Source organism: Colletotrichum abscissum, assembly GCF_030869225.1.
Source record: "Colletotrichum abscissum strain IMI 504890 chromosome Unknown Scaffold_3.1, whole genome shotgun sequence".
NCBI classification, from domain to species: domain Eukaryota; kingdom Fungi; phylum Ascomycota; class Sordariomycetes; order Glomerellales; family Glomerellaceae; genus Colletotrichum; species Colletotrichum abscissum.
Window position 1 is genome coordinate 999,034 of NW_026850209.1, and position 24,017 is coordinate 1,023,050.

The window sequence follows — 24,017 nt, forward strand, 5'->3', positions numbered from 1 at the left end:
TAGAATTACTCGGTTCGGAGCGAGTGCCTCGTCGTCGGCAGGAACAATGTGAAAGAAAGGGCAGGTGAGGATTCGAGATTCGAACAACAGGAAGAAGGTAGGAAGGAGAAGTTTGTTGGAAAAAAAGAGGAAGAAAAAGATGAGAGACGAGAATTGAGCGGCGGGAACCCCCAAAAATTATTGCGCGCGAGTGGCAGAGAAATAATTGCTGGGGTCGGGGGTGTGGGAAGGTGGGCGGCGCAAAAGTCGTCCGTCGTCTACGCACCTCAGTGTAAGAGGAGTGGTACACTATCTGAGGTGTGTAATCACTGGTGTGTGTGTGTGTGTGTGTGTGTGTGACTTGTGTGACTACCTCTGAAGTGTGAGGTGTATTGGTTTGAAGGTGGTTGCTGGCGCAGATGGTCCCGGCCCAATTTGACTTGACCTGAACTGACGGTGACGGGACCGTCCCTGGTTCGGCGACGCCAGCGTCCAACGTCGCGCTGGGCTGGGCTGCGATGTGCTCCAAGCAAGCTGGGCTGAGTGTACATAGTGAGTCGGGTGTGTGTGAGGTGCGTGGAATCTGCGGACCGTGGACGGCGGTCTGGACGCAGTGAACGAACGGTCTGAGGTGGTCCAGTCTGCAACCTTGAACTCCGTCTGCGCGCAGGCTTGGGCGCGGGCTCCACCATCAGACGTCCGCGGTGCAGTGTGAGTGTGCTTGCTCATCAGCGGTGTGTCTCTGAATTATGACGACAACCGCATCGGTCTAGGCGCTTACACCTAGTCCAACGGCCCAACGATGCCAATGATGTAGGCCGGTGTATTGGTCCCTTTTTTGCTTGTCGGTCAGTCGGTGAGTGAGTGAGAGTGGGCGGGCATTCATTCCCTGGGTTCTTCAACAATTCATGTCTCTGGATGATGTTCTCTCCCGAGAGAGTCATCGTCCACCACCGTACTTCGGTCAAGACATGGACTTTTCTACAGCTCATGTCTCTGCACGAACAGACAATTGGCATTGGGTTCAAAGCGAACCGTAACATGTGACTTGAGCTTTAATGACATGTCCCGAAATATCCCAAAAGTTCCGAGGGCCCGACTACGTTAGTCTCAAGGAAGGGTCGAGAAGGTGAGGCTTTGCCGTCACAGCGTCGCAGTGTCACAGAATGGGACAAGCGCAGCAGCACCTTCCCTCCTCAGCGAACTCTGAATCAGCAAGGACCAGCCAGACATTGTATGAATTGTCATCGGAAGGAACACCCAGAGTAAGATACTCAGTCGTACCTGCCTGCCGACCTCAAGATAAGGTACCTCACGTACTTTATCAGGCAATCACGTACTTACCCTCATTATTCATGAGAGGCAAGAATTACGATCCGCTCGTGCTACCCACGTTCTTTGCTGCACCCTCTGCGGAGTACTGTACATATTGACAAGAACTTTGGGGAAACATACGAGGTTAATGGAAGCAGGTGAGCCTGAAGAACCCCCGCTATGACTGCACCTCACCTCACTCCATGTATGTGAACCCAAAGATCTCAAGTGACTCCCAGCGATGTCGCATCCATCCACAACCACCTCTCCTTGATCCACTCGACGCCAGCAAACCAACACCAAATCCATGATCGCGATTCACAACAAGCACCGACAAAGACAACCTCTAGGCTCTAGCAAGATCTGCAAACTGCAAACTCCTCAACGCCCAGCCTCCCTTTCTTCTCCTCCTCGAAACATCCCCTGCGCTTCACGTTGTCTCCTCATAGTCTTCACCGTTTCTTGCTTGGCCTTGCCTCGCCTCGCCTCGCGTTACCGCACCTTACCCTACCTTACCGCCGTACCTGAGCTACACCCTGTGCTAACGCAGACGCGACAGGCCAGGAATATCTCCGTCTGGTGTGTGCTTCAGACGTGGGATGAAGCTAGGCTTGCAACTAATTTCGAATACCACCTACTATTCCGACACTACCGCACCATACACTCCCAGATACGACACGCCAACATCGTTCTCGCCGTGTTTGTGGAGCCGCCCATTCTTTGCAACTTGCCCGAGCCGCTTCCTCTCTGAATCGAGTACCTCTTTACTCAGGGGGCATTGCACCTAGAGTCTTCTCGTTTCCTTGCCAGCTTTTCTCTGCAACCCTTCTACGCCCCGGTGCCACCAAGGGTTTGATTTCCGCACCGAGTTCAACGCCGATGCGACACTGGGAACTCTACAAGTACGTCGGACTTGCATGGTCGGAATCCTGTGCACCCAGGCCAGCCTCCAACCTCCCCTCACCGGGCGGGTCCTTTGGTGCACCTTAAACCTCGCCAATTGCTTCCCTTCTTACCTTATCTCTAGCTTCAATGCTGGGCTGCAAGAATTGTCTTATGACAAGCCACGGCAATCCGGCCTGAACATTGTCTTCGACCAAACAGTCGCGCCAATTGCAGACAATATGATCTGACTCCGAAGAATCGCCCCTCTCCCCTGAATCTTCCAGCCACCCAGCCACCCCCGGAGGCACTTCACCTGCCATCTCTCAACTAGTATAGACTTTGCCCAAATTATCACTATCCCGCGCGCTCCTGGCACCAATCCAGCCACCGCGCCAGCGCCATGCCTAACTATGTTGCTGCCGTCAGCCGCTGCAGCTACTTCTCTGACACGGTGGTCCGAACCCCTACGCCTTGGAACTGCTGACGCAGCAGACGAGACCTCCGAGGCGAACCTGTGGTGTTCCAATCGCTTCCATTCCCTCACGAGCTGTAACGGTCCAGGTCCCCTTATACTTAATACATCATACTGCTTGCGGGTTCCAGCACACTTGGAGTCGCCTGTTGCTGCCGCCCCTTCAACGCCTCGTACTTCACCAGAGTATATTAGCCCGCACAAATCTAACCCAACTACGCAGTGTAAACCTCCCTAACGTTGCTCTTATTGCAAATCGCGAGTAAGCATCCACGCGGCACTGTCAATTCCCGCTCTCGATTTCACAATCGAATCGAATCTCCCAAGATCTTACCGCGCCAGGAAATTGCGGGGAAGAAAGGGTGGAAGCTCCAGACTCAGACAGGGACGGTTCCCGAACTGAGACAACCCTAGGCCCCTCGCCATAGATTGATGTTCGATCACGCGCCCAATCTTCTCCATAGCCTCAACCACGGACGACGATGACCTGCTTTGCCCCCACTCACAAATTTCTTTCCCGCGTGGGAAATGCCCCAAAACCGCTGCGATAACTGAGCAGATCGCAGGACGCAAGTTTCGGCAATTGCACTACAGTAGAGGCTGCATTCGGGGCCCGGTTGAATCTCGGTGACTTGATGAAGATCGACTCGCCCAGCACACCCTTGCCAACTGCCCGCGTTCGTCACCTCGGGTGTTCAACCGATGTCGCAACATGAACAAACCCAAAGAGGACTGCTCCTGGTGGCACGTTCCCATGGGTTTCCCCGACCTGTCCGCCATACCAAGGTATTGTCAGCACGTTGGAAGAAATCAGACTTCTCGAAACTTGCAAACGTCCGCCACGCCTTCGCGAAACTGCGTGGGCCAGGCCCCTCGAGGTTTCATCAACGTGTGATTTCGTTCTCTCTACGACGGTTTCGCTCTCAGGGGGTGGTTGAGGCGAACAGGTCTCCATTCTCCAGAGTTTAAAAGTCATGAACTCGACGTCAGAGCTCCCGCACGTGTCAATCATCAGATGCAACCTCGTTTCGTTTCGAGCCTCTCGTGCGTTGCATCGTTCCACCCAGAGGCACGTATTTTAGATGGTCGATGCTTGCTTTTTTGCTTAGCTTATACTGTACGCTCTTTGCCTGCCGAGAGTAGCCGTTGCAGTAGTGTTCGTGCGTTGATGTACAAGATTACAAGCAGGTTCTTGACGGCTTGCCTGTGACTCCGCTCAAGGTCAGAGTCATTGACTGCCTTGTGGATTGTGCACCATGCATCGCGAATACACAATAGTAACATGGTGAATTCACTCGAATGGGATACTCGTCGGAATGCGTGGAGTTCAGCTTTGAGACGTAGAACTGCACGCAGAAGTTTGCTTCTATCAATGGCACCGCTCAGATCTTGTTGAAGAATTTATCAATTACAGTCTTGCCCAACTTGGCTTGGGTTCGCTACTGTTCCAGCAAACGAAACTAGATAAAATCAGCTCGGAGTCGTTTCCAGCTACCAGAAGGAGTACCGCTCAAGTGTGTGACTTGGCCATTACGCACACCTCATTTGTTCGCGCCGTCATTATAGACTGTATATGGTATCTGGATTGGATCGAATGAGGTGATTACTCCTACGGCAACCTTGATCCATATCTGTCCTGCCTCCTCCCTGGTATGTATACGTGGATATGTCACGGGGAGAATGGCTTTCAGCTAAACAGTCGGGTATGAGACGAGATGGTAGCGGGTTGAATCTCTGCCGTCTTCATCCACGTGATAATGCCTTCTCAAAGAGGAAGCAACGTCCTCGCTGTGGTGATAAAAGGTTTCCAGTCTCAGGTAGTGCGGTGCTTGATAAGGGCAATAACCGGGCTGGTCATATCGGCTTCGCCACTCGATACCGCGCAGCTCATCTCGTCTCCGAGATTTTCGTTAAGGGCAGACGTCGTGAGAAGCGTGGCCGGATGCATCATGGAAGATTATATCAGGAACGCGTTGTTCACTTGGGCTTCTCGCTTGGTATCTCTCATGTATCCAGTGCCGAATACTTAACTTGAAGGTTAGGGTGCTGGGAGATAATGAGGACTTTGCCCTGCCTACCATTATAACCAAAGAAATGCATGGGCGTGACCCATTAGCGACATCGGCAGCGAGATTCTGAGGTAGGGAATTTCAGAGAATGCCCGCCGCAGAATCTGGTACGATGCAGTTTTTCGAGGTCTGCATCGTTGGAGAGGTGGCATTGACGGATTGGTGCCCAAGCTTTATAATCATCGACCAGAACCCCGTCAATGCCTGCTTGCTTTCCTAGCCGGTCAATTCAAGCCTGTCGGCAGACGGTTGAGCTCATTCGAGGCCGAGTGAGAAGTTGGTTGGATGAGATGGAATGACGGTAGACCTACCATAGGAGAAAGTGGTGAAGTGAAGGTGATGTGACACGATAGTTGTCACCCTCTTCTTTGCATCCAAATATATAACCATGGTATTTTGGAGCTTGGAAGGTTTGAACTGGAAGATCTGCAGAAAGGAGTATAGTGTTCGTTTCGTTAGTGTTTCGATCTTCTAAAGGGGTGACGTTTTTACAATCCCATCCGGATCATGGGTCTCTCAAAAGATCATGGTAAAGACATAGTATAGATGAGAGAGGAGTGAGGAGATCGTCGGTGATCTATGGTTCATCCACAATATGGGGGGTTGCACATCGAGGGATCATGGTCCCCCAAACTCTCCAGCTCCGCGAGGTACAAATGTCGGGTTGAGTCGGCAAGGCCATGTCCGTGACATTCAGTAGAACCAGAAGCCCACTGCCAGATGACAAGGCTGGCCGCTGCAGGTCCGCCTCATGGCTAGTGTATATATATGCCACCACGTGTGTCATATCTAGACCGGCACAGCTTCTTTCTGACATCGGGATAGGTACAGACGCAGCCCAAGTCCCGCTGAAAAGCTTTCAAGGGATAGAAATCAAGCGGTCGGCTCAGCGCGTGATATCTTTCTCATATGTTCTCAAAGCTATGCACCTGTTCTAGAGCTCTCTACTCGCGAGTACATAGCGTACCAAAAGGAGGGCTTCAGGTAGATGTGGGGAGGTATTGACTCCTGGTGAACAGACTCGATCAGAGAGAACGGCGACCGGATTCCAGCCGTGTATTCGGTGCGTCTAAACATGTCTGCACAACCATCCCTCCATAGCACTGCCTCGAACGAGGCATCGCAGCATTTTGATCTCGAGGCAATCCGCTCAGCCTCCAGCACAGGGGCGGAGAACGCACACGAAATCACCCTCATTAGATCCGGATATCCCTCAGTCAAAGCAAGAACCAAAAAGAGTTCACCCCCCCGGTGCCGATGTGGGGGCTACATCTCTTGGTGCTCATGCTGGGATTCGAACTCGGGTACTCGTATGCGCTGAGCCTGTCGTCGAGTAGGCTGGTTGGCGTGAAAGATTGTTGACCATTAACCGTTCCACCACCCACGCCACAGTTTGACCTGACCCCCGACCTAGGGGGCGCCTGCTGTGCTGGTGACAGGAATTGAATTGAGGGGGGGTATATACCCTTAGGCTCCCACCCCGTTGCGTGGAGGGTGCGGATGGGCGGTACCTGCCTGGTTTGTGGTTATGGCGTTGCCAGGGGTGATCACGTACCCATCAAGGTGTTGCACTATAGCCTGATAGCACGATACGGCGGATTAATCACCGGCGCGGATCATGTTGAGGTGTCTTGATACTTCCCATACTGATACCGCGGCTGAATATAAAAGCAGTGCATCTGAGCCAACTGTAGGTTCGTTACATTGACGTGCTTCGTTTTGGAGCCAGCCCCGTTCGGGTCAGCCCTGCCAGGCAAGCCTCTGGCAAGCATCGCGGGTGGTGTCGTCTAAGCGAGAACATCACCCATTTCTAAGTAGGGTAGGTTGCCTTTTTCAAGTTCGGTTTCTCTCTCAGATACACCCTTTACACCGAATTCCCTCTCATTCATTAGAGAAAATTCCCTTTGGAATACATAAGTGAAGTTGCAAGTCAAAGGGCAATGGCATGCTACTCGAAATGCCTTTTTTGTCTTGCCATCTCAAGACTCGCGGATACCTACGAAGTAAAATTATTCATCACTGCAGACGAATCTCTTCCCATCTCACTTCATACAATCCACGACGCAGACCAGTACAATTGGGCCTTGAACAAGTGCAAGTGGAGCGAGGTCCCGATGCCTGCTTTAAATAATTCCGTACACTGTCTCCTGCCCCAAGGAGCATGGAAGCAGACCTCGTGAGCGATCCCTCAAATCCTTCCACAGAACTCAAGCCAGACTATTCCCTTGCCCGGTCCGATCGTGTAATTGATATGGAAACCGCGCGTCCATGGCCGAGAGGCTCCATCAAAACGAAGCGGAGTAGATCGCTCGACAATAGCTACGGCGAGAGCAATTCCACGTCATCAAACAACTGAATCCTGCTTAAGAGTCAGAACAAAGGAGAACGCTATGAAAACGTCGCGAGAGCTGGCCAGTTGATTACAAGCAACCACGACAACTCCGATGAGTACGACAAGAGAAACCTCATCAGATAGTCTCACCGGTCTGCGTCCAAAGCGCCAGTTGCCATGCTCACTTTACCGACTAGGTATTGTCGCAAAAAGTCAAACACGGGGAAACAAGGGGCTTGCCTATCCTACTAGATTCTCACATACAAAGCAGAGGATGGCCTAAAGAACAAGTAGACCAATGCCACGTTCGAATTATCGGGGCTTAGGGGTCTTCCTCCTCTGGGGGTATGCAGCTCTCTAGCTGAGGTTAACACTCCGCGAATCTCACATCTCAGAGTCATGTATATTATCTGGCTCTATTCATTTAATGCGTAATACCATAGTTTTCTGAAATGAATGGTAAATTCTCATCGTGCCGATACATATGTACTAAGTGGTTCTGCTCAGAATTACGACCACTATAAACCATGGAGCACTCATCAATGTTTACATCCTCCTCCATATACTCGTAAGAACTGAGGAACAGAATATGAGCGAAAAGGAAAAGGCCGTCTCTACATTTCTCTATCTGGTGTCCTCCCGTAAATGCTATTTCTTCTGGACCTGCTGTCTTCCTCCCGTCATAAATGTCGTAAGTGTACAATGCAAATAGGTATTATGATCCTCTGGCCAAGTTGCTCTTGAATGTGCTGTGTGCCATGCCAAAGAAAGGAAAAAGCAAAAAGATGAAAATGGAAATGCAGAAAAAACTGCTGGGAAAAAATGGTAGGAAAAGTCGAAGTGAAGTATGCAATGCTGATACCAAATGTCGAAAAGAGGAAAATGCTGCCACCCACCACCACCAACCACACAATCATCTCCATCTAAAACCACTTCCAGGTGCAGCCCTCGGCCAACTTACTCAGAACGCCGACTGCATCGACATAGAGTCGGCTCCTGTTGCCGAGGCAATCCACTTCGAGCCATCTTCTCACAAGAGCCACGACCATCGTGGCCTCCTTCTTCAAGGGTGTTTCCATGGCGTTCTTGACGCCCATGCTCGCAATAGTGCAAATCCATTGAAGCGCCTCGTCGTCATTGTCTGAATCGCCGCGACTTGCTTCGCCGCCGTTGATGCGGTGCCCGTTGGCCCAGCAGATGAGGGCGCAAACGTACATGCCCCAGTAATCCGAAATGTCCTTCCACATCCGGGGTCTGCCGGCCTCTCGAGTATCCATGTCATCTTCGTCATCAGAGTCTTCTTCAGAGTTGCCGTGGTCGGTGAAGGCGCGAAGAGCCCGACAGGCAAAGACCAACGCGACGGCAGCGCTGCCCGAGTCGGACCACTCCCGGAGCCGCTGTTTGTGCTCATCGAACTGTTTAGACTGCAGAACCTTGTGGCTGAAGATCCAACTGTCACCTGAAACGGCCAGTAAATCATGAAGAGGAGTGTGGTGAAGAGCCAGGTAGGTGTTGGCCTTGGGGCAGTCCGAGAATATGTTGGCCATGCGGAAAGTCTGTGGCTCCAGTATTTCTGTTGAAGACGAAGAAATTTGCGCCGCTTCTCCACGATGAGGGAGCAAAAGTACCTCAAAGGCCAGAATCACTGCACGGTCGAAAGGGGCGTGCGCGTCGACTATGCTTCTTGACAAGCTGTCTGGATTGAGCAAAGACAGAAGCGTTTGGTTATCCAGGGAAACTCCCTTGGACGAGACCATCGCCGCCCACGCATCGGCACTAGGTGCATCCCAGAGGTCCTGAGCTGGGCCAGTGAGCGGGATTTTGGGTGGCATGCCATCGGTCGTGATGTCGAAGTTGCGGACTCGTGGCTGATCCAGGTAAACCGAGCTGTGGATATCCAGGACGAAGCATGCCGACAGAAGGCGACGACGAGCCTCTGCATCGAGCCAAGTGTGCCATCTGACGTTATTGGTTCCAGTCCGAGGCACGGGGCCAAATATGACCTTTTTGTTGTCATATACCTGGAACGGAGGTTTAGAACTTATTGCTGAGATGAGAAATCCAAAAGACTGAAAGAGAAGTTCACACAGTAAAAGAAACTAAAGCTAGAAGAAATGAGGTAGAACAAACGTGTCAGAATGAAATGCAGAAGAGAACTTACCCGCAAGTAAACGGATTCGAATTCTTTTGATGGCCTGATGGCTGCTCTCCGGCCGCGGAACCGCGCGAAGTACTCACATAGCAGAATCGCTTGCATGACAGGCACGTCCCATTGTGGTATCTGTTCCTCCCGCAATGTCAGCAAAGTGACTTTCATTGTAGAGTATGGTTGTGTCAACTTACGTATTTGGATTGATGCCAGGCATATTCATGCAGCTGATCCCCCCTGATGCGATCCTCCTTACCACTCAGATATTGAGTCGCCACTGCAGCCATGGCGCAACGAAGCACTTCAACCTGCTCCGCCGCGGCCTCGAATGTCCTTCGGTGTACGATTGGGAAATGTGGGTGAAACTTTTCCCAGTAGACATCGAGGTAGCCGGGAATGGCTCTGCAGATAGACATAGGCAAGGAGCCCTGCATCAGGGCCGGGGCCGCTAGGAGGCCCGACGCCACCTCCTTACGGCCCAAACAGGCATATGAGTTCATCATCCGGTCCGATGGTAGTGCCGTCGACGGGGTGACTAGAGTTTCACAACTTTGAGCCGATGCCGATGTCACCGGCGGGGTCAGGCTACGAACAGTATTGGGGAACCGTGGCTGTTGCTGAGGGTCACGGAATGTCTGCTCGTCAGAGTAGGTAGATATGGAAGTGCCGAGCATCGGGTACACCTGTGGAGTGCTGAGCTGGGGAGAGGTCGAATATTGGTAGAGCATAGGGCCGGTAGCTCCTATGGTCTCGTAGCCACCTGTTGGGCAAGGCGAAAGGAGATTATTTTGCCAATCTGGCGCCGCCGTCGGCCAGAACGCGCGTCGCGAATTATCGGAAGGCGTTGAATAAGTGCTGTCGGAAGCTGAAGAAGGCCATCCCATGGGATCCTGAGCGTGTGAAAGTTCAGGTGTTTGTAGTCTCAGCCCCGATGTCTGGAGATACAACGGAGGGTACTCAGGAGTTGTGCGTGGCTGATAGTCGATGGAGGAAAACGAGGGCGGGGTGTTGAAATCGCCATTTGAAGGCTGAAGTATGGGTTGTTGTGAGGATTGGCCGGACAGAGAATAGCCTCCACCGTAACCAGGACCACCGGACGAAGGGCGATAGCTCTCGTTCCCTAGGTGGGGAGACATAGACTTGCTAACATCCGGCGCGCTCATGGACTGATAAGTACCAGGGTGTGACATACTCGATGTCATTGGGAGGCCGTGGATCGGTGTTGTTGCGCTCGTAGGGTATCCAAGCAAGGGAGGTTGCAATCCCATGCTTCGGACTCCTGCGTCCAAAGAGGCGGCCGAGGTCCGGCGACTTTGACTCCCTCCTCTGCTTCTCGATGCCTTGTCGCCCTCGAGCTCACTTACTACGAGTCAGTTGATGCTACCAGAATCGAAAGATGAGGATACCAAACTAACTGTCGTTGCTGATGACGCTCAAGTAGATCCTTGCGGTGGAAAGCCCTATCGCAACCGGGAATTGAGCACCCATATTGGGGAGTTTCATGGCTAAGCTGGTGTCGTCTGGTATCAAAATTTGTTAGCCGAAGCACCGCGGTGGGAAGTTATCGCATCAAGCCTACCTTAGATGCTCAGCGCGTGTGAATGTCTAACTCAAGTCAGCGGATTCCTCTAACGGACTTCTACGAAATTATGCTGGCGTACCTTGGGAGGACGACAGAGGTCGCATGTATGAACCTTCATACCCTTCTTCGCCCTACTGACACGGCCGGTAATGGGAGTCAACTTGACAGGAACTTCCCCTCCAGGTGGCACGCTGCCAAAAGGTCTCATGGGCTGGCCAGAGGGATCAAGGCCGCCGCCCGAGGGCCCTGCGTGGCCGTATCCGTAGTTTGGTTGCTCCATGGAATCGGTGCTGACGTTGCTCCTTCGACGGGTGTTGACTGGTCGAGCAGATGAAGATGACGAGCCTGTGGTGTTCGACTTGGAGGTGCGGGAGGATGAGCTTCGCTTCGTGCCTTGTGGTGTGCTTGAACGGTCTGCTTGATCTCTCCCAGTCGCATAGTCTGTGTTGTAAACTGCGCTTGGTGCCAAGTAGGGTTGATGATGTCTGCCTGATGGAGCCGGGACCTGGTCGTTCTTAATAGTGTGGGATTCGAGTTGGTCCTCGTCCACGTTCATGATATCTTGGAGGCTGGCCATGGTTTAAGATTCCCAAAAGGGAAGTGTAGAAGACCGAGATGCAGAATGGTTGCACCCAGAGAGGGAAATGCAGAGGAAGCAACGCAGCCAAAGTTAGTAAGGCACAGCCCGGCTGAATGCTCTCCTCGGAATAGACTGAAGTCGAGTGAGTGTAGTTGGAAGCAACCCCCAAACATGAAGACGCGCAGTGCGAATTGGGGGACAGTCAGGGTCCAAGAAGGGGGTGTCAGTGTAGAATGAAGGACTAAACTGGGGTGGATGGAAGACAGTAAGATAAGGTAAGGTACGGTAAGGCAAGGCAAGGCAAGGCAAAAGACCTAGGTAAGGTAGGGGGGCGGTTCTTGGAGACTGTCAGCCTGTCCAACAACAGGCTGGGGGTCGAGGTGAGATGCAGAGAGCAGTTGGTTCTAAGCGGAGTCGATATGCAATGGAACTGAACGAAGAGAAGAGACAAAGATACTGGTGCTGTTGCCGCTGCCGCTTGTTGGAGACATTGCTATATTGAGAGGAGGCAGACGCAAGTCTTCCGAAGTGCGAGTAAAGAAGGAAACTGTCAGCTCTTCAAGGAGGCTGTTCTTCTTAGAGGCCTCGCTTCCCCTGTCAGCTGTGTGTATGTACATGGGTATTCAAGGGTGTTGGACACGGAGGGACATGGAGGTTGCTCGAAAAAATGCAAGGCACTCCTTCGAAGGGTATCGGCCGAGCTGGGGTTCGGTCACCCACCACTGTCTTTGGCCTCGGGTTGATTGGTAGAGTTACCAGATGCCTGTCATACGACTCAGCCCTCTCAGGCTGGCAGACGGGACCCCATCCCATGGTCCCACGCAGCGTCTCTCCCCAAGTTTGGTATGAAATTGCCGCGATGTCACGGAATGAGCGCGTCTGGGATCTCTGCCACATCCCAAAGAAAAGCCGCGGCCATGTATAGTAGCCGCGGTTGATGACGAGGTGGACGGTCATGTTTCCATTTTGACTCTGTCTCTCCGTCTCGTCTCGTTCGTGTGCGTCTGTGTCTCTCCTCTCATGTCTAAGATCTGAACCAGATCGACCGAGTCGCATGTCGGCGAGGCCCCAAGAAACCCACAGTTCTGGCAGACAAGACGTCTTGTCTTCATTTCCCCTTGGATGTAGACAGATATCCCGTCTTGTCGCTGACTGACTTATTGACCCTGCCTACCCAGTGTATGGGAAATGCCTGTACTGCATAACAAGGCCGCCATTTCAACGGGAGACAGCGCGGAGGTCTCAATGAGGAATAGCAACATGCGGTAATGGCGTCACTGTGTAGATACGAGAGAAAGAGCGGCGCCAAATGGAGCGCGGTCATTCCGTTTCCCACAGTAGCGGCCGCTAGCGTCCGTGGTGGGAAAGTAGTGGCTGTGAGTGCGTCTTTTCTGGGGGAAATGCTGTACAGACAGTGAGAATTCTGCGAGAGAAAAAAAATGTCAGACGAAATGAGGCGCAGTCTCCCGACCGTAAAGTAAACCGTTGTCATTGCTGTACATGCATGAGTCGGCTGCCCTGTCAACAACCCCTGCTAGACTGGCTTGCCCTTTTTGGATTTTGACTTTGCAGGGCATCCATCCCAAGATCCAGTTCAGCAAACAGCGGGAGATGTAACGGAGGGCAGCGAAGGCAGCAGCCAACTGGCGTGCGAGTTACACAATTTGTGTGGGAGATATGGAGCCGTGAACCCTCTGACTGGCTGTGTGTCTCGCGTCTGTCTGACTGCGTATCAAGGTCGCTTTTGCTCACCGCGACAGCAGAGAATACATACAAGTCTTGTGACCCGTCGACTCCAGGATGGCTATAAGCAGCTCCTGCACAGATAGGTACTGTACTTGTGACCGAGTGCTTGCAGTCTATTTTGAACCTTTGGCGCATAGCTCATGCAGACAGACATAGTGAACCATTTGACAAGCCGTCTTCCCGACAGACACTGGCGTATACAGCTTGATTCCAAGCTGGCCGAGGACCGAGGATCCCCAGTGAAGTAAATTGAAGGAGTTGACCATCATTGTGCCATGATTCAGGGGCTCCCGAGGTTGAAATTTTCCGCTTCCTTGTTAGATCGTCAAAGACTCTGAGTTGCGGGCACGGAGGAACAGGCCGATCATATTGAAGCAATAATCGGAAGGTTCGCCGATGGTCGTGGGGTAATGAATAGCAACATCGGTCGCCCAAGGTGAGGGCGGCGAGCGACCGAGCAATTGACTGCTGTCAATCTTTGACGTGAACCCCAAGAGAACGCCATGCAGCAGCCGGCCCGCTGAGAAACATGGGAGAGGTAGGGCGGTGGACAGGGGTAGCCCCGAATCGGCGGGGACGGCAGGGGCTTAGGCGCAGCCCAGCGCCTTATTGGTGTGCCGAGGAACGAATTGCCAGTCATTGGAGACCTATTTTGGTGGCATTAAGTTTCTGTGCTTCCAAATGTGTCGTTTATTATAATAACTTCGAAACGAAAGCGATGTCTACATTGAGCGCAGAGTCCAAGTTAGCAAGTAATCAACGTGGTGTGACAAAGATAAGTAAGGTCGATATGGAAGAACCTAGGTAGGTAGCAATACCAGAATTTGGATTAAGCGTTGGTGACAATAGGCACGCTAACAAGGTGCTAGCTGGGTACGCTACTTGGTACGTACGTTGACCAAGTTGCTGCACAGCATCTCGGGTGCGTTATCGAGGGGAAAAAAAGTCACAAAGATCTTTTTGGCGAGTGTCGGCATGGGCGGTGGAGATGTCCCAATGGGGGGTCACACCGACGGCCTGGGCCGGCTGCAGGGACGGACGGGACCCGGTTGCGGGCTGGGGGCAGCGGTCCCAGTCATTGTCAAGGGATGAACAAACGGGCAGCGCGAGATGCGACGTCGGGGCAGAAATTCTTCAGTGTTTCAGTTGCTGTACTTCCGTGGCTAGTGCCGTCGTCGATATGAATGCCCGCAAGTGTTGGGGTCCGAACCGGCTTCATGGCAGCAAATGCATCGGATCGTAACGGAGGACGGCCCTGTAAAGACCCACAGGTCTCGGGCAGATCAGCTTTCGGGGGAAAAAAAAGGATTCAGGGGCAGATGGACAGATGTGATGCGTCTGTTTTTCCATGTTGGGGGCCGGACCGACCGATGATGAGCAATATACCGGCGAAACCTTAAGTCTCGGAGCTGGCTCCCGGTGAGGGGTGTTGCGGGCATCTTGATTCTTGCGCGGATGGGGTCCGTTTCAGGATTCGATATTCCGGGCGCATGATTGGGACTGTGGTCGAGCTTGGGATTCGGAAAAGGTAGCTGAAGCTGCATGAGATATCTCGGAGCTGAGCTAAGGAATGAGGTGATGAAGCGATGGGCTGATGAGGGGTGGTTCCGGGAGGGGGAGGGATACGTTCGCTTCTGCTAGTGTAGGTACGATTGGCAAGGTCAGGAAAGATAGGAGAAAGGATGGCCATGCTTGGGCAGCAAAAATCAAGCTATCGGTAGAATAAGGTAGCTAGCTCGATGAGCTCTGGGAACTGGCAAAGAAGCTTCGGAGTGGCGGTCGCAAGTTTCCAAGCTTTTGTTGGTTGTCAAACGGTCGCGAGTTGGATGGTGGAGAGACGAAAGCTATCAAAGGTCACGTCGAGGACGGGAAGAGGAAGGATCGACCGGACCGTTGTGACTCTGGTCCATTGTTCCTACCTTACCGGTCCTTGGGTAGGCAGGTACTCACTACTCCGTATGTTCGCACCTTACCGCCGCTGAGGTGCTTTAGGTTGGCTGGACCTGGACCGCAGATTTTCCGAATGGAAGGCACCAACTCCCGTGGACCTCACTGGGGCGGCTCGGACTCGATGAGAGGCAGCTTCGACCTTACCTTGAGCCTTGAGGTACCTACCATACTGTCGCCCTTGCCAACATCGTGCGCTAGGGTTCCGCACGTAAACTCGCACGTAAGGCACCTCACCTTGCCTTAAGGTGTCAACGTCGCCTTCGATCCTGGGAAGGCGCATTGCGGCCGACAATCTGTCGGTTGGAACTGGGGCCCGGGCATGGACGTCTTTGGGTCTTTGGGTCTTTGGGTCTTTGGGTCTTTGGGTCTTTGGGGCTCCGTTGATGCCTTGCCATTAATCATTGCCCACTACCAGTCCGTCCGTCCATAACGCCCACATCGAGCCGGATTTCTTTATCCAACGCTTTCTGTGCCGCTCTGCGCCTGGATTCCTACTGCGACCCTTTGGCTTGCACGCCGTTGCATTTTCTTCACGGCGCAATCGTATACTGCCTCCATACCTTTTCTGTCCAGAGAACTCGATGTCTATCACCTCTGCGCCGCATCCATAATTCAGCCAAGATGTAATTCAACATGGTGGAGAGAATCCCGCGGGAAGTGCCCGGCTCATCCTAAATGGCGGTATAAGTCTAAGTCATGACATTGCAGCACACTGCCCTACTTTTGGTCTTGGCCTATTTGGCGGAACCTTCACTTACACAGTACACTTCTACAGATATTTGGTAATGAATTGATTGGGGATGGATCACCTCAGCGACCGTGAAAATTGAGTTGGTCCCCACCGGAAGTGCCTGCCAGGCTCATTACCTAAGATGCCCATCGTCGCCTTGCGGCTTGCCAGAGTTTCCGTGATTCAAGGTGGCCGGCAATATGAAGGCAGGGGAGGGGGGGAAAGGGAGACAAGGGTCGGCGCTTAACCCAGTGGTATTTTTAGCAGCCGACTTCCGTCTCCCGGCTTGATCCCGTTGGCTGACCATCACACCGACGACATTTGAACAGGGGTCTCACCACACCAACTTCGTCCCAAAAAGAAATCAAGCTGTCAACGGCCGCGGCGACCCCATTTGTTCAAGCCTCGTTTGACCTAGACATCCAGCATGAACGCGGAAACGAACCGGATTGACCTCTGCCATGCAAGTCTAGGACTCCATACTTGAAATTCGCATCATCACTACCATGTACCAGTCCGTCGACGAAATCCAGTTTTCGATCTACATCACCAATGAAAAATTTTGCATTTTATTATTGTTAACAGCTGCTTAGCCATGTTGGACATGAGAACCCAGGGGAGCGCCAGGACCAACGGCTCCCCGCTTTGCAAAGAGGGCAAAAGATCCATCACATCTCGTCACATACCGGTATTACTATCAAATCATCTTACTCGGCAACGTTCTGCAGTCGAGATATTCTTTTGGCACAATCAGACAAGTGCTGCCATCTGCCACCTAGATATTCTAAGCTCCGGGTGCTACTCTGTACAACAGGTAGCGAGCTAAATGGGCGACCCGGATCCAAATTGGTACCCTGACATTGCACACTGGTCTCATCTGCAGCCTGATCCAACCAGTTGGTTCTGCCACTGTCATCTGAAGACATTGGATTGCACCGCTTCCCGACCCAGCTGCGAACCATCTGGCACAGCTGATTACGCCCACTACAGTGTCCATTTGGTCGCACGACACACTGCAGTCCACCATGGCATCCTTGCCCTGAGGCGTTCACGACATAGCCCGATCCGCGATGCATTGCATTTCTTCCTATTCCATCACCACGGTTGTTGCATGGCATAGGGCGGCCCAGCAAGCCCCAGGATCGACGATCGCGGACTGTTCTCTCCTCACCAGACAGACACGTCTCCCGTTCTTGCTCTGGCAGAAGCAACACACCCACCCCACGGCTCTTCTCTCGGTTGGATGTCAGCCAACCCGCATCAGCCACGGACACTCATCGCACCTTACCTACTGTCAAGGCTATCGGTGGTGCTATCCTTCACTCACACTGCCTTGCTGCAAGTCATCAAACAGCTTTACGTAATCGACGACCGATTGTCCAACTAGCCTGCGCATGTCTTTACCGCCCGACGCGGCCGTCCAACTCAGCGGCCGAGAGAACCGAAGAAGTTGTCCGATCGGCAACAGCTTTGTTTATCCAGAGCCCTTCTCTAGCCCGGGTTTTACCAACTCTACACGGTTCAAGCTCTTGACAAAGCAAGAATTTTCCCGGTGTAAATACTGTACAAAGGCGACATCGATCAGGCGATGCATCTGAACAACCTTGAGTGCTCTTCACGGGATCCGTAATCCAGCTGACGAGAATCGCACTACAGTTGTTCGGCCGTTGGAAGGATCCTGTCGAGCGGCCCGGAGCGAGGGATTCCTCGTGTTCCTGCGGACTAAGGCGTGTTTGCCATGCTCAACACATGGTCTTAACAAACCTCTTCGACAGCTTTCCACCAATGGCGCGTTTTACCTGCGGGCCGTAGCCTTGCTATCCGAGGAGTGGGCTACAACCTGGAATTTCTTGCCCTTTACCGGCACCTTTTCTTCTATCCGAGATCAAAGACAGATTTCGAGATGCACACACTAGATTCTTGAGGCAGTGCCTCGGTAGGAAGGCCGTGAAGGAGCCAAGCCGCTCCTGCTGCGTGGGGTAACACGCGACGCGGCTCTGGATACCCGCACTCCCTCTATCCACCGGATCACTGCTTGGCCTTCCCGTCACGCATATCCCATCACATCGCCAGACTCAGCCCCCATTACCCACCATGGGCGGCTAGAGTCACCAACTCTAGGACGCCACCTTCATACTGGAACCTATCATCTCTCACTCAACTGCCGGTCTCCAGGTTCTTCACGCCCTCGGATCCAAACTTGTCCATAACGAGCCACGCGCCTGGCGCCAAAATTAGCGCAGCCGACATACTCCATCTTGAAGACAAGTGTTTTCCTTTGCAGAGGCAACAACACTCAGCGCCCTAAGCTGCTGCCTTGTCGCTGGAGGTAACAGTATGCGCCATGCCCCGTATTCGAACGTCGGCTGTGTGTACCTGCTTGACAGCTGCGGACCCCATGATGCCATACACATCCGAAGGATCAGCTGTCGAAGCAGCTCTCACGATCCGTAGCGGAGCCTCTTTGCTCGCGGGCCCGAGCTGCAGCCATGCAGGTACCATGCTCGAGTCGGAGTGCGGCGAAACTTGGCCAGGTCACGATTCGGTATGCGGGATGCAGGGAACGAGTAGCCGCGTGAATATGCGAATCTACGCCATGCCTTCATGTCGAAACAGGACCCCAACGGAGAGCTGAACGAAACCACAACGTTGAAACCTCGTGTTCGAAAATAAAGGATGCTCTCGACCTGGACAATGCACGAGTCTATTACCTCTTCCGTCTACGGCCGCAAGGCCTTGACCTGTTCCCATCAATGACACTACGAGGGGTTTGGAGTCTGGCCTAGAGGGGAAGAACGTTGAGCTTGACATGGTAGTGGTTGGTCCCATGGGGGGAAACGGCAAGGAGCGTTGCCGAACCATCCCCGTGGGCGGTGATCAGCAAGGAAGACTTTCACCCTTTGGTCTCTACCGCTTCCAACATGCTCCTTGGCGAGACGTGCAGTTGGAACGGGCGACCTGGCTTGCGGCCGAGAAACGCACATCCCGTTCGGCCCTGATAGGCTCACCCGCTAGGTTCGGGTGCGAGTGCGAAGGCCGTTGGAACCTTTGATCCGTCACCAGAGGGTAAGGACATGGAATACCGTGCCAACCTACACTCTTCTACTATCGCCACATCGCGGCCCGGGTGCTTGACCCGTCCTCTACCTGGTTAATGATGTCCCGAAGGTAACCCCGGAATACTTGATGCTCCAACCAGGAAGGTAGGTCTCCCGGCGAACCATACCCTTGGCTTTCTATCATCACGCTAGTGCGAATCATGCGACGAACCGTGCCTTTGGACGAGGATCACATCCTGCCGTTCAGCGCCACGAACGTTGGCACGAATTTTGGCGCGGGGGATATTCAGCCTCACGATGCGCCTAGCGGCCTGGACGGGCCCATCCGCTAAAGATGACGGGTTAACGAGCTGCCAACGCCTCCCGTCCGTCTACTTGAAACAAAGACCTCTATCCCGTGAGTATGGGCACGCCCCCAACTGGTCAGCCCAGAGGAGCTCTGCCGGTATGGATGCTACTATCACCCAACTGTGTTAACCCTGTGGTGAGACGATCAAGGACGACATTGCCACATACCACGCCCACGCCTCCCCATCTTGAAGGAAATCCACGATCCGGCAGCTCCCCGCGGGCGTCAAGGCAGACGCATGTCGGATGTGACGAACGGCCCTAAGCCGAGGGTGCCGTGGTAAGGCGGAAGCGTGATAGCATCATCTCATTGTCGTCACATCATGTAAATCACCACCGTATGTGATGGGAACGTAGTCAAAAGTTCGCGGCGGTTAAATCTTGGGGGCCAGTAGAAAGTGTAAAACCACAATGGCACAGCACGGAGCAGGTGTCGGTCACCGCCCCGATTCGCGGGGTGTGCGCCTGTGAGGAGGTGGCCTTTGCTAGGTAAGTAAGTATGCGGGAGGGGGGGGGGGGGGGGGTAAGAGCGGGAAGCAGCTCAACGGCCCAAGGTAGCTTTACGAGCCAGGTCCATCCCAGCATTAGAAGCTCTGGTCCAAAAGTTGGGATGATTTGCGAACCCCGGATCTTTTGCCCTGCGAGTATGACACGCATTTCCCCCTTCTAGAGTGCAAACGGAGCTTCGTGGCCACTTGAGACCTGAGCACCTGGGTATGGAGTTACCAGTAGCTTGGTGACCCATCAAGGCACATAGGTATCCTAGGTAGCCATCCATGTTGCCGGAACAAAGTCTCTGAACAGACAGTTTCTTCACTCAGGCTCATGATTTTCTGTAGTTCACGACCTCTCCTGCCCAAGCTAGGTAGCTCACGTGATAGAGGTAGATAGACAAGCACGCAGCCTGCCTCATGAGGAAGTTTCGGCAATTTGAGGTTTTCTTTTCGTGGAGGATAAGTTAGCTATGTGGTGATAGTAGCAGATCTCTATGCAATAAAATAACCAAAAGAGAGGGGGCTTTTGCCACAGAGTTGCCCTCTCAAGGTAACGTAACAAGACACTCTCAAAACGCCATTTCTCTTCCTTTTTCGACAACGAAGAGTGCCCAACAATAATAAGTACAACAACAGGTAGTTAGTCAAAACGTGGGGTTGCGTGGGCGCGTGTGTTCCAGCATCATTCTCTTCCGTTTTTGTGTAGACCATCCAAGTCCGTTCATTTTCCTCCTCTCTCTCTCTCTCTCTCTCTCTCCCACCCGGTGCAATAGTAATTAGGTATGAGGGAGTATGATCTCGGTGAATTATGAGGTGCTCGCCGCGGCGGTAGACTGTTGAGGAACGACCCGGCCGCGGGGGCTCTTACCGTCGCTCTCTGACTCGTCGTCGCTGTTGCGACGGCTGGGGCTATCTTGGTCGCTTCGCTTGCTCTTGGTCATCTGTGCGTGGCATTGTCAGCTAAGATATCCAAAATGAAGTGTGCTTCGTGGTGGCATTTCCAATGGAGACGGGGATGAGGTAAAACTTACCCATGAGCGGACGCCACCGACGAGACCCAATGCGTAACCCGTGATAAAGTCATTGGACTGCGTCGCGGCGGGCGTGCCACCAGGCGTGGTCGGTATCTCGACGCTGAGGCGGGACTTGCTCGCGTTGGCGTTTGCGGCGGCCAGGAGGTCGCCGTTCTGGATGTAGGCGGTGCGAGCAGAGGGCGCGGGGGATTGCGGCCGGGAGGCGGGCCAGAACTGGCGCAGCTCGCGAGAGAGCTCCTGACCGGTAGTAGACCAGTTTGTGCGGATGTTATCGCGCAGCTCCTGGACGTGGCGCTTGAGGTCGAGCTCGTTCTTCTTGATCCAGCTGACGTTGAGCTCCTGGCGCGACGTACCGCGCTTGAATTGACGAGCAATGTACTTTTCGTAATCGCGCACGATCCTGGTCAAGGCAGCTGTTAGTAGTTGTTCATAGCCATAACCTCCAAGCAGCAATATAGAGACGAAACAGACGAAGAGATAATCCGAGGGATTTAGACGTACTTGGTAATGATACCGGTCGTGCTGACACCTTCTGTGCGCTGAGTAACAAGGAACTTTCCAGCCTCCTTGATAGGCCTGTAGATGTCGTCGCCTTCGTCGGCACCGTAGGGCAGGTCATCGTGGGCGACGTAGTCGATCTTGTGCTCGTCGAGGAATTCGGGCGTGACAATCCATGGACAACTCTCAATAACCTCGTCCACCCACTTGCAATGCCGGACGGTCTCTGCGCGCTCGGCGCCGGAGAGGACCGTCAGACCCTTGCGCTTGTGCGTCTCGGCGTCACCAGTGACGCCGACGATGAGGTAGGTGTCGGGGAAAGCCTTCTTCGCCTGCTCAAGCTGGCGCATGTGACTGCGCGAGGGGCAAGAGAGTCAGTATGACCAAATTCCTTGCCGGAGGGGGGGGGGGGGGGGGGGGGGGGGGAGACTCGGCGGGCGACCGCCTGTCCCTTCCGGCGATTCCAATAAACCGCGAGGACGAGAGAAGAAAACCGACCACACGCCGACCCACCCCCGCCCCCCGGTGGGAGGCCGACGACGCGGAGGGTGCAAGGGGGGGGGGGGCGCGGGGGTACGACACATTGGGGGCGAGCTCTATCGACTTCCGCGACGTTTAGACTTACCCGAGATGGAAGAGATCAAAGACTCCGTCGGCGTACACCCTGACGGCCCGGCCAGTAGGAGGATCGTTGGTTCTGAAGCCCACGGGGTGGGTGAGCTTGCCAGTGGGCGGGGGCGGCATGGCCTCATCCTTCTCGTCCTCCTTTATCGAGACCTGCTTGCGGCTGTTCTTGCGGCCGACGCGCTCGGCAATGTCGACGCTGGCCTCGGTGGTGTCGCTGGGTTCACCAGGGTCGAGGGAGTGGTCCTGCGCGGCGGCGGCGGTCTGCTGGTTGTTGGCGCTCGTCTCGTGAGAACGCTCCGAGTTGGCACGTTGCCTCTTAGGAGGGTGGCCGGCGGATGTGGAGTCGTTCTTGCGGTGGCCGGCGATACGGCCGGACTCGGGAGCGGTGCTGTCACCCTCCTCGCCCGAGGCATCTCGCGACGAGGCCTGGAGGGCGGCGTCGACTGTGTCGGCGACGTCGGGCATGTTGGTGGGGTTTGTCGCGTTGGTGCGTTTCCGCTTGCCTGCTGCCGAGGAACCTGAGGGAGAAGACATGGTGTCTTTATTTGTGCGTAGTGTGTGTGAGGGGGCAGGTTGCGAGGTGGGAAGATGGTTTTGCTTGCTGGTGGTGGTGGTGAGGTAGTATGTGTCGTCAAGCAGCAGGCCTCTGGCGTCCTCCCGCGTGAACTTGCTAGTTGCGACTTAGGTAAGGAAGGGGGTTTGTATGGGTCGAGCGAGGTGTTCCCTGTAGATCGGCGTACTATGTCGTAGGGTATGGGAAAGTTGGATTTGCAGGCTGGTAGGTGTCTCAGCTCAGGAGAAGTTGGAGCTGGGTTTCTAGATTTCCCAAAGGTGTGGGTGTCGTGCCTTGATTTAGAAATGTTAGGAGGGGTGGGTAAGGCAATGATGATGATGATTATGATGCCGTAGGCAAAAGACGGAAAGGCGAGGACGTGACAGGACAGGACAGACTAGATGGACAGACAGACGGGTCGGGGCAAGGGGGGAAGTAGACACGGCTTCTGTTTGGTGCAAAGTGCCAACGAAGCAGAGCTGCAGGATACCCGATGCTTGACGGGCAGGGCAATGGGACATGAAGGAGGAGGGAAGGCGTTAAGTTGGTAGTCGGTGTACACTTACGCGGTTATGGCAAGGCCAGTCCAGTCCAGTAGGAGGTGGTGCTCGGGTGATTGAGAGATTGCGAAGTCAAGAGGAGGCAGATGCGCATATGATGATACCCGACGGAAGCAGACCTGCAGCTAGTGGGGGGAGGAGCGTCTTGTCCGGTCGGCGGGACGCTGACCACGGGATTGAAACTTTTTTTTAAGGTTGGCCCTGGCTGGTTATTGATGATGGATCGAGAGTGTCAATTGAGGTAGCTGAACTGCTGCGGTGTAGGACTTGAAGCTTCGTCAAGCGCGGGTAGATTGTCTGGTATCAAACAAGAGCTTCTTCTTTTTTGACTTGTGATTTTGAGCTTGAATCCTTGGTTTATTGGATAGCGCCCTTCCTTCGTATCTACTGAGTCTAGACCACAGTCGCGTGTCACGACTTGGGAAGATACCACGATGCTCATCGAGATTTGGCCATACACGAAACCACGCTTACGATTTCTACGCGACCATGCCACAGTGTTCCAGCACCAAAAAAGAACTCAGAAATATCTTAGCATGCACCCCTCCTATTCCAACGCTGTGAAAGAATTCCGGGGCACGCATTTGTTCCCTGTCCGCGTCCATTGTTCGTTAGAGGAGCATGGGGCATGCCGTACACAGCACAGGTAGGAGCAGGGGGGGCGAAGGTGACGGGATGGAGAGCAAGAACACCCCGATGGGAAATTTGCGGCTTGTGTTGTGGCTCCGAGCTTGTGCAGCTGGTCTTGCTGGACTTGGAGGCGGATTCTGTCGTAATTGCCAGCGTTGTGCAAGGAAGTGGCGTCATCGTGCTGTGTGGCTGAACTGAGCTATGCACTGCACAATTACGTCGAGGGAGGAGCCAGAAAGGACGTCGTGGCTTGGCTGACACCAGCCAATGTTCGAATACCAAATGGACGCAAAAAAATGCTTTTGCGGGTCAATTCTGCCCGGCAGGGATGACGAGTTTTTGTTGGGGAGGATGTGGGTTCTTTCATGTGGAGGAAGGGGGAACGGCCGCACGGAGAAGGAGCTGTCTGTTCTGGGACTGGAAAGA

At 53.7% G+C, this 24,017-nt stretch overlaps 6 protein-coding genes across 6 annotated transcripts; 2 read left to right on the top strand and 4 right to left on the bottom strand.

The window, feature by feature from the left end:
• Positions 1-348: 348 nt before the first annotated feature.
• CABS01_01666 (uncharacterized protein) lies at positions 349-708 on the bottom strand (the record flags this gene model as incomplete). The annotated part of the gene is made up of 1 exon (XM_060535046.1): positions 349-708. The coding sequence occupies one exon, from the start codon at positions 706-708 to the stop codon at positions 349-351; it is 360 nt and encodes a 119-aa protein (XP_060398235.1).
• An 892-nt stretch (positions 709-1,600) lies between these two features.
• On the top strand, positions 1,601-2,044 carry CABS01_01667 (uncharacterized protein; the record flags this gene model as incomplete). The annotated part of the gene is made up of 1 exon (XM_060535047.1): positions 1,601-2,044. One exon carries the CDS (start codon positions 1,601-1,603, stop codon positions 2,042-2,044), a length of 444 nt encoding a protein of 147 aa, XP_060398236.1.
• Positions 2,045-7,974: 5,930 nt separating this feature from the next.
• On the bottom strand, positions 7,975-11,359 carry CABS01_01668 (uncharacterized protein; the record flags this gene model as incomplete). The annotated part of the gene is made up of 6 exons (XM_060535048.1): positions 7,975-9,072; positions 9,213-9,332; positions 9,395-10,559; positions 10,616-10,720; positions 10,780-10,805; positions 10,862-11,359. 6 exons carry the CDS (start codon positions 11,357-11,359, stop codon positions 7,975-7,977), a joined length of 3,012 nt encoding a protein of 1,003 aa, XP_060398237.1.
• A 600-nt stretch (positions 11,360-11,959) lies between these two features.
• Positions 11,960-12,686, bottom strand: CABS01_01669 (uncharacterized protein; the record flags this gene model as incomplete). The annotated part of the gene is made up of 2 exons (XM_060535049.1): positions 11,960-12,447; positions 12,509-12,686. 2 exons carry the CDS (start codon positions 12,684-12,686, stop codon positions 11,960-11,962), a joined length of 666 nt encoding a protein of 221 aa, XP_060398238.1.
• A 5,446-nt stretch (positions 12,687-18,132) lies between these two features.
• Positions 18,133-18,461, top strand: CABS01_01670 (uncharacterized protein; the record flags this gene model as incomplete). The annotated part of the gene is made up of 2 exons (XM_060535050.1): positions 18,133-18,333; positions 18,405-18,461. The coding sequence occupies 2 exons, from the start codon at positions 18,133-18,135 to the stop codon at positions 18,459-18,461; spliced, it is 258 nt and encodes an 85-aa protein (XP_060398239.1).
• Positions 18,462-20,495: 2,034 nt separating this feature from the next.
• On the bottom strand, positions 20,496-22,382 carry CABS01_01671 (cytidylyltransferase; the record flags this gene model as incomplete). Its single annotated transcript, XM_060535051.1, has 4 exons — positions 20,496-20,630; positions 20,721-21,123; positions 21,225-21,575; positions 21,847-22,382. The coding sequence occupies 4 exons, from the start codon at positions 22,380-22,382 to the stop codon at positions 20,496-20,498; spliced, it is 1,425 nt and encodes a 474-aa protein (XP_060398240.1).
• Positions 22,383-24,017: the final 1,635 nt, after the last annotated feature.